An 8,932-nucleotide genomic window follows, 5' to 3' on the forward strand; every position below is an offset into this window, starting at 1 on the left:
ATGCCCAGGATAATGAATACATTAAAAAAAAATCTCTGATAAGTGTACAGAATTGAACATTATACAAAAATAATTTATTGTAACAAACAAAATTAAAATACATTAACAATGCAATAATTATAAATGAAATTTCCGTCTATTCGATTCAAGATCATGCCGACGATCTCTTTTAATCCATTCATATTCCCCAAGCTTTGTGTCAAAAGTCCCTTGTTGAAGCCATTCGAGTCTCAGAGTGAACCTTGGTCCCAATTCTTTTAATTTAGGATGGGCATCTTTTTTCCTGAATTCATACCTACAATTTATCAAAAATATTTGTTTGAAATATTTACTACAAATACAAAATAATGGGTTATAGTTCTAATCACACTATAAATTCAACTGTTAGTAACATTTAGTTAGAAAGTCAGATAAAGACAGCTATAATATGTTAGATATATAATAAATTATCACCAATTTCATGAACCAGTTATTCATAATTATTCATGCTAATAATTATAAATTAATCAGGGTGCTTTTGAAAAATTTTGGGATTGTAATAATAAAAATGTATTTGTTTCAATTATAGACCATAAAGATTGATGGTCATCAGCTTGTGTATGGTTTTCTTACTGCTTGTAGGGGCTAACTGGAAGGAGGCTAACCAGCTTCACGGTACTATGTACCAATATTTTCATAGTATAGCCATTCATAGTTTGATAACTGAGCCCCTTTGGTCTAATTTTAAATTGCTTTTCCTACTGATATAGTTCAAACACTCGGTTGAAGGACAGTACCATGGTGTCCACCAATTTTGGTAACTGAAATTCCCGACATTTGCCACTTTAATTTACTTAACATTAACAGGGAGTATACAAGGGTCTGTCAGTTAGATTCATTGCCTTTTCATCCCCTTAAATCAAATTCTTTAGCCTCACTTATTAGTCACAATATTTAAAAGTATTTTTATTAATAGATTGAAAAAGAGACTGTACTACTACCACCCATGGGAGGTCAGGGGTTCAGTATTTTATAAGGAAATAAAGATTCTTGAACGATTGTGCAAGGAGGTGATTGTCCATGCTCATGCTCAATCCCAGTTAAGGATACCCACTTTATGCCGCTGGGTAGACCCTGGACCATCAGAGTTGAACCAATGGTTTAGTAAAAGAATAAATAATTATCTGCCACTGCTGGATTCGAACCCAGGTCGTTAGAGTGCCTTACTACTGAGCCACTCCACTCCCTGCCTACTAATAGTTTGACTATCATAAAAACTAGTCATACATTTTATCACTTGAAATATTCAGCACAAAAAGAGGTACTGATTATTGTAGAAATAATAGATGCTTAGAACAAGTTATACTTTTTGTTAAAATATCTGACCTCCCAAAATATCATGTTTGTGAATGAATTCAATATTTTTTCAATAAATTGATACACTAAAATTAGGTTTTAACTGGTAATTTTAATAAGAAATAAATAGTAGATTAATATTAGACTATATAAATACTAATATTAAGTGTCGAATATTTACTTATAATATTAAATGTCTAATATTTGTATTATATATTTATTTAATATTAATATCTTATATTGATTTAATACTAAGTGTCAAATATTTATTTATAAATAAATATTAGACAATTCACAAATCTAAACCAAAATGCCAGGTAAATGATGTATTAAAAGTTAGATACTTACATATGATGCCTAAAGAAAATGTAATCTCTTTGATTGTGAAACGTCACTACTCTTCTGCCCTTAAATTCAGGGTCATAATGAAACAAACTTGCTAACATTCTTGAAATTGATGTTCCTAGTCTTGTCGTAAAGTTGTTCAAAATAATTTCAGGCCGATTAAAATTAATATCTTTGTGGCTAAGCTACAAAAAGAAAATGGAACAATTTTATATGATACATCTTAAGGGCTTTTTACAGGTGTTAGATGATAGTGCAGAGAGGTATATGTTGGCCAAACATTCAAACTTGCTTCTTTGATTTTTAATTAATGTTTTTTAACAGTGCTTTTTTGTAAAAGATAATTAGTTGACTGTATGTAATTAATTGGCAGTAAAAAAAAAAGCACGAAATAGCAGAAAAAATATGTATTAAACATCAACTTGTCCCCTTTCATTGCGAGGCTTTATCAGGGCTAAATATATATATATATAAAAAAAATACATATAATATAAAGTATAGTAATAATAATCAGATAAGAATATACATAAGAATTCAAAAAAATTAATGAAGTAAATTAAAAACATATAGATATAAATTAATAGAATAATTATTAATAACAAGTACAATAATGAATAACAGAATCAGATTAATAAATAACTAATATAAGAAGAAGCTAATCTAGATCATGTCAGATAAGGAATGAGTTGTAAAACAGAAAAATTATGGAGGAAGGAGGTCAGAATAATGACTTCAGATGTCATAATGGAAACATCATGAGTTGCAAAAGCAATCAGAAAAAGGTATTGATTGTATAAGATTATAATAAGGTAATATAAATGCAAAAAACAAGAATGAAAGGAGATTAAAACAATCTTATAAAATAAATAAAAAGTTAATAGAATATACAGGGTGTTTCAGGGTTAGATGGTCAAACTGAAAATATGAACTAAGGACATCAAAAACAAGAAAAAAATGTCTTCTGAAGGTATGTCTGCAAAAGCTTTGTTAAGGAGATATTCATACCAAAAGATTTTTATTGTTATGAATTATTTAGGTTACATGAAATAAATAAAACTTATTTATTTGTTCCAACTACTTTATTAATTAAACGTAAACATTAAATTCATAAAATAGTTGACCGTATAATTTAAAATATGAAGATGGTAAGGGTTGCGGTCAAAAAAGAACAAAATAGTTTTCAACTCTTTATTGTCCGACATTTCGCCCCACTTTGCAGAGCTGTTCAAGATGATAGGTTCATATTCTACATACTAAATGTTGTTCAAAGTGAAGGTATGTCCGCAAATACTTTGTTTAGGAGATGGATCAAATAAAAACTAATATGGCCTTTTATCACTAACTGTATAAGAACTATTGGCAACATAAGGATTAATACTATCTGGAATTAGCATTGGGAACTCTCAATAACATTTATCAGTTTGTAAGAGGCTTTCGCAGAGTACTCATCATTATACCTTCAATTTACACTAATGGTGAATATGCCGATATGGTGTTTGAGTAGGGTTTTCACAATGGTAATGCTACTGCTGCCCTTCGAGAATATGCCAGGTGATTTCCTAATAGAAGATTACTAAACAAGTCAATCTATAGCTTAACGTTTCAAGGTCTTGGAGAAACTGGTACATTTGCTATAATACCACATGCTGATAGTATTTTTGCCCCTTTACGAAATGAAGAAAGGAGTGCGGCCATATTACAATATTTTGATGATAATCCATCTAGCAGTGTACGAAGAGCTGGAGCAGAATTAAATATTATGCCAACTACAGTATGGAGAACTCTCATTGCAGGTGGACTTCATCCATATCATTATCAATGGGTGCAAAATTTATTCAGCAAGATTTTCGGCAAAGAAGACATTTTTCAGATTGATACTTAAGTCAAGTTGAGCATAATCCACAATTTTCAGGAAACATTCTCTGGACAGATGAAGAAGAGTTATCTTCAATTAGAAAAATAATCACCCCTGGTCGCAGGAAAATCCACATGCAATTTGTGAGCATCATTTTCAGCACCAGTTTCAGTGCAATGTGTGGTTGGGTATGATAGACAATATTTGAATAGGTCCGCATTTCTTTTAGCCTCGACTCAATGCGGGCAAATTTCTGAAATTTCTTAATAATGATTACTATGATTTAGTTGAACATATTCCACTACAACTGAGAAGGGTCATGTGGCTTCAATTATTAGGTTCTCCTGCAGATTACAGAAGAGGCTAAATGTTAATTATCCCAATCAATGAATTGGCCATGCAGGACCAGTGGCTTGGCCTGCACGCTCTCCAGACCTGACACCACTGGACTTTTTTGTTTGGGTGACATTAAATAAAAAGTCTATGCAAGGCCGGTGCCATTCTGCCACTGCTGCTGTTGAAGAAAGATGCTGAGCCTTTCTTAATGCTCAATGAAATCACTTTGAACAACATTTAATATGAATTTAATGTTTATGTTTAAGTAATAAAGTAATGAGGTGTAGATAGTTGACCGTAGATTAATGATTGGAGAAGTTTATCGGTTGAAACATCGGCATAAAATAAATAAATATGGTTTTGTTTATTTATGTTGTTCTTTGCTGACTGCATCCCCCGATAAACTTCTCCAATAATTAATAAACTATTTGGAACAAATAAATATGTTTTATTTTTTTGATGTAACCTAAATAATTCATAACAATGAAAATCTAACAAAATTAACAAAACTGCATAGATATTTAGAAGATAATTAGTAATTAATTTTAAAACAACACTTTACCTTTAAATCAGTAGTAAGTTTCATATTGCTCATCCTAAAATAAGCTGTTGGTCCTGACGGTAAATGGATTAACAACAAACCATCTAAAATAGCATTAAAGAAAAACATTGCATATAATTTCTGTATCAAAAGAAAAATAATATCGATGTAAACTTTTTAACTTCCAAACAGTAAACAAACAAGTTTAGATAAATACAGATTCATCAAGATAAGAAACTAAAAAATAGTCCAGAATTTCTCTATTTCTTGAGAAAATTTTGTTGAACTTGAATGAGGGTAACCAGTGATACAACAATAAAAGAAGGGGTTACTAAACTAAAGATATTGAATAAAGATTAAATTAAATGAAAAATGATGATCCATTCATTGAAAAATTCAGAAAAAATAATGGTACGTGGTAGGTAGGTAGTAGGTGAAAAGTAAGCAGAAATATAAAGGTCAGTAATTCTCGCAAAAAGTGGCAATTTTGAATCTGTAATTTCAAAAACAGAAAATGCTCCAAACAGACAGAAAAAAAATTGGTATACCAACCAAAATGAAAATTTATTCTCCTTACATGGAGCAAGAAAATTTATTTTGAAAATAAAAAATAAATATGAAAATTTCTAGAACTGAGAATGACACAGTGTTTGGGAAATGGTGTTACATTATCATTTCCACTCAGACAGGAAAGCTTTAGATTGGGATAAGGACTTACACAGAATTATTTAGTGGAAACTCGTACTTAAAATAAAGCTATGAATTGTTACACAGTGGCTTATTATGGCTACAATAATTAATTAAGATTGAAATCCATATAAATAGTCTGAAACAGTTTACAATTTAAATAAAAAAGATTATTTTCTTAAGGTTAAATGATTCCTTGATGTCATTTTGAATCATGTTGGTGATAATTTGATTCCACAATGACGCATGTAACCAATTAAAATGAATAGCCAGCAGGTATTTTCAAAGCTGAGATCAGTAGAAAACCAAAGGGGAAACAAAAATGGCAGAAAAAACTAATTATATGACTGTCATTCTGTAACATTAAATCTGACTTTTTGGTCCATTAAGGATTTCTCCTAAATAAAAGAGGAAAGAAAAATAACAGGGCTTATTCAATAAATTCTTAGCTAAAAAATTCAAAATTACTAAGTAATATTAAATTAATAAAACACAATAACCAAGAATTATATATATTTGTTTATATAAAATTTCATTTTCATAAAAGGATACTTGGTTCTTTCATATCTTCATTAATAAGAATAACATCAGAGAACTTTCTCTCAATGGCTCTTTTTACTATTTTCTTTGTACTGGATCGACCCCTATACCTGAACATGGAGTTAGGTATAACTCTACTTAATTCCACACCAAGGATCCTAGAACGCTAAAAATTAAAGTCTAAATCAGTGAGTGTAACAGTGCATATTATTAATATCAATTAATTATTAATGGATTTGTACCTTGTAAATGCTATAGCTTAAACAAACAGTAGATAGATATACAGAACATCAGGAAAACTTGCTGATTAATAAGCATTATAATGAGTATTGCTCAGTAGTATACTCATACAAATATTATTATACATATTCACCCAAATAAAAGGTGAGATATTTTCCAAAAAATTTAGTCAAAAATAAACACTCGCCTTATATTCAGATTTTTATAAGGAAAAGTACAGGACATGTATCAAAGGAAGCTAAATGTTGATGCTTAATTTAATAAAGGCACCTGTGTCACCTCCCTAGTGTTAGGTCTGTCAAGACAGGTTATGGTTAAAGTTAATAAAATTAAATCACTGACATATTCTCAAAAATGGCTTAAACAATTTTGATTAAATTTTGTAAGTAAACATACAATTACATGGTTGTTGCATAATATATGAGGTGACTATCAGCTAGGTCTTAACCTCATTGAAATATTTCGACAGGACTTAAATGCCAAATTTTCAAAACGGCTTCCTCTAAAATACCTTTAATTTTGAATGGTTGAAATAATTAGCCATCCTGTATTTTAAAATGACTAATTATAATGGCTAAATTTGAATTATGAAAGGATTTTATAATTAACTTAAAGGGACAGGAGTAAAATTCCTTGCCCCTAGGGTTGAAATACATTTCTAAAAATAACAGTAGTAATATAAGCATATTATATATTGTTGGATAGTCAAGGATTAGAAAGAAAAATATTTAAAATAGAAAGTAGTAGGAGGTAATGGGGAGTGAGAAAAAACATTTAAATAAAAGATATGTTCCAAAATGAGTTTGACTATGTGGGCAGATGTGCAGTATCGCTACTTGATAATGTCTGCTTGTCACCATAGTTATTAAATAATGACTTTTATAATTTCACTGAGCCTAAATATGAGCCTTCCAATAGACAGGATGATTAAATTCATTAAGTCATTCTTTGAATTTTCAATATTGATTCTGTAACAATTCGACATTGAATAAATGGTTAAAGCAGAAAGTACACTTTAGTAAACTGTTTTATTTTTCTATTCCTATATACTTTTACAAAAGAGAAATATTATTAAATGTATTTTTCTGCAAATAGTGATTTGAGCAGGTTAATTTACTAACTGATAAATTCATTTGGAAAAGTATTTGCACAGTGAATAATAAAACAAAAATCTTTCCTGAAACGAGCGAATATTAATTCCAATTCAAAGTAGAGCGTTAAGTGAAGGTTGTTTAATGCACACACAACCGAGATTTTTTCCCTTATATCCCTACTTATTATAGTACTTAACCATTTTGAGGATAATTGTGGTGGAATATTTATATATTCTTAACTTCACAAGGGTGCTACAAATATTATTTAGCCCAAAAAGGGTGCCACACAATTTTGTTGACTCACAAAAGGGTGCTGTGGCGAAAAAAAGTTTCGGAACTGCTGCTCTATACAAGTTTTGACATGAGCATATATCCTAGTTTTATAAAATCATACAACTTAAAATTAATTATTTAACTAATTAAACCAGTCAAATGAAAGTTACTCAAAAAGATATTTTAAATTTGATTTAAAGAATGTACCTTCAATGGATTATCTTTAAAAGTGATGAGAACTTTTGGTTCATATTCCATATTAAAATAATCTTGGAATTCATCTGTTTTAACATCAACAAACATTTCTTCAATACGTTCTTCATTAGCTTCTGTGGCATCCAAAACAGTTTCATCTTTAACTCTTAAACTTTCAATAGTGTGAGGAATACCAGGTTTTTCACCTCCTTCTCTACGTTTTTTCCGAGCTTCTCTTTTGGCCTATGTGAAGAAAACCTTAATTAAATCAAAAGTATATGAGGAGAATTACAAAAATATTCAGCAATTTACCTTTCTCTTTTCTAACAATTCCTTTCCAATCCTCTTTCTCCTCAGAGATTTGTTTTTAATATCATTGGATGATTTCATTCCTTCGGGCAATTTATCTTCAGGCTCTTTTTTAATTTTCCCCATGTTTGACAATTATATTATCATTAACCCACAAAAACACGTGTGTTGTTACTTCGATGTATGGTTACAACTAAGGAAGGTTAGAGGATGTTCATATCAGCCATTTACAAGGAGCAACACAAAAAATAAGCAAGACATTGACATAACGTCACCAGATGACTTACTAAATTTCACTGGTCTACATGGTTTTTTTTATTATAAAACCTTGTATACTAGTTGCAATGTTTGCAAAATTTTAGGCCTTTTGCACACGATGTGAGATTGTTCGAGTAAGACGCACATGACAAGTCTCTCTCAATTTGATTTCATCTCCTCATTTGGGCGTGTCTCAACTAAGTCCTATTAGACGTAGTATAGAAGAGAGTGGAGGTAGAGTCGCTACCAGATCAAGCCTCTTTCGCTTCCAGTATGAGCCTTTCTCGCCTTATGTGTGGAGGGGTTAATAGTTTGACCATAGTCTTAATTACTTCTGACTTACCAATATAAGTTGATAAGTTATTTCCAAACATGTCTTACATTATTAAATGTACATAAAATTGTGTAACATTATAAATACCAAATTATTGTATATATCACTTGTAGTATGTTTGTATATCATCATTAATAGTAATTCACAGAGATATGAACTAACTCAAATAAATATATTAGGAAACCTTTGCACTTATGGTTTACTGAGAGTATATAATATTCCAGTTGAGATTAGGATTAGGAAGTTTTCCACTTTGTCTCTTTAGAGCTCTATCAGAATGTCTCTGTCAGGCTGTCGAGTATTTTTAGAGTTGTCACTTGATTATTCTTCCACATTCCTTTACTTACAACTTCAGAAGACTGGTGTCTGGTTTATGGCAAGCTGGTCCAGGAACTCTTAGGGTGGGGTACCGGCTGTCGATATTCTTTTTGAAGCTCTGCAGCTTTCCTCAGAACCCTTCGTGTTCTGTTAGAATCTATGTAAACCGGTAATCTGAGAAAAACCACTTATCATTTAATCTTGCATGGACAGCGTGGAAGAACTTCCCCAGAGTAGCGCTCTTCTGGCTCAGCATCTATCATTCATTCAGC

At 30.7% G+C, this 8,932-nt stretch overlaps 1 protein-coding gene across 1 annotated transcript; it reads right to left on the reverse strand.

Annotated features, from left to right (window-relative positions):
* Positions 1 to 39: 39 nt before the first annotated feature.
* LOC106679323 (probable ribosome production factor 1) lies at positions 40 to 7,953 on the reverse strand. The gene is made up of 6 exons (XM_014418420.3): positions 7,754 to 7,953; positions 7,454 to 7,684; positions 5,652 to 5,805; positions 4,434 to 4,516; positions 1,684 to 1,865; positions 40 to 295 (listed from the first exon to the last, which is right to left on the reverse strand). The coding sequence occupies exons 1-6, from the start codon at positions 7,874 to 7,876 to the stop codon at positions 118 to 120; spliced, it is 951 nt and encodes a 316-aa protein (XP_014273906.1). The 5' UTR covers positions 7,877 to 7,953; the 3' UTR covers positions 40 to 117.
* Positions 7,954 to 8,932: the final 979 nt, after the last annotated feature.

This window comes from Halyomorpha halys, unplaced genomic scaffold, assembly GCF_000696795.3.
Source record: "Halyomorpha halys isolate HHAL.00 unplaced genomic scaffold, Hhal_1.1 Scaffold194.1, whole genome shotgun sequence".
Taxonomy (NCBI): domain Eukaryota; kingdom Metazoa; phylum Arthropoda; class Insecta; order Hemiptera; family Pentatomidae; genus Halyomorpha; species Halyomorpha halys.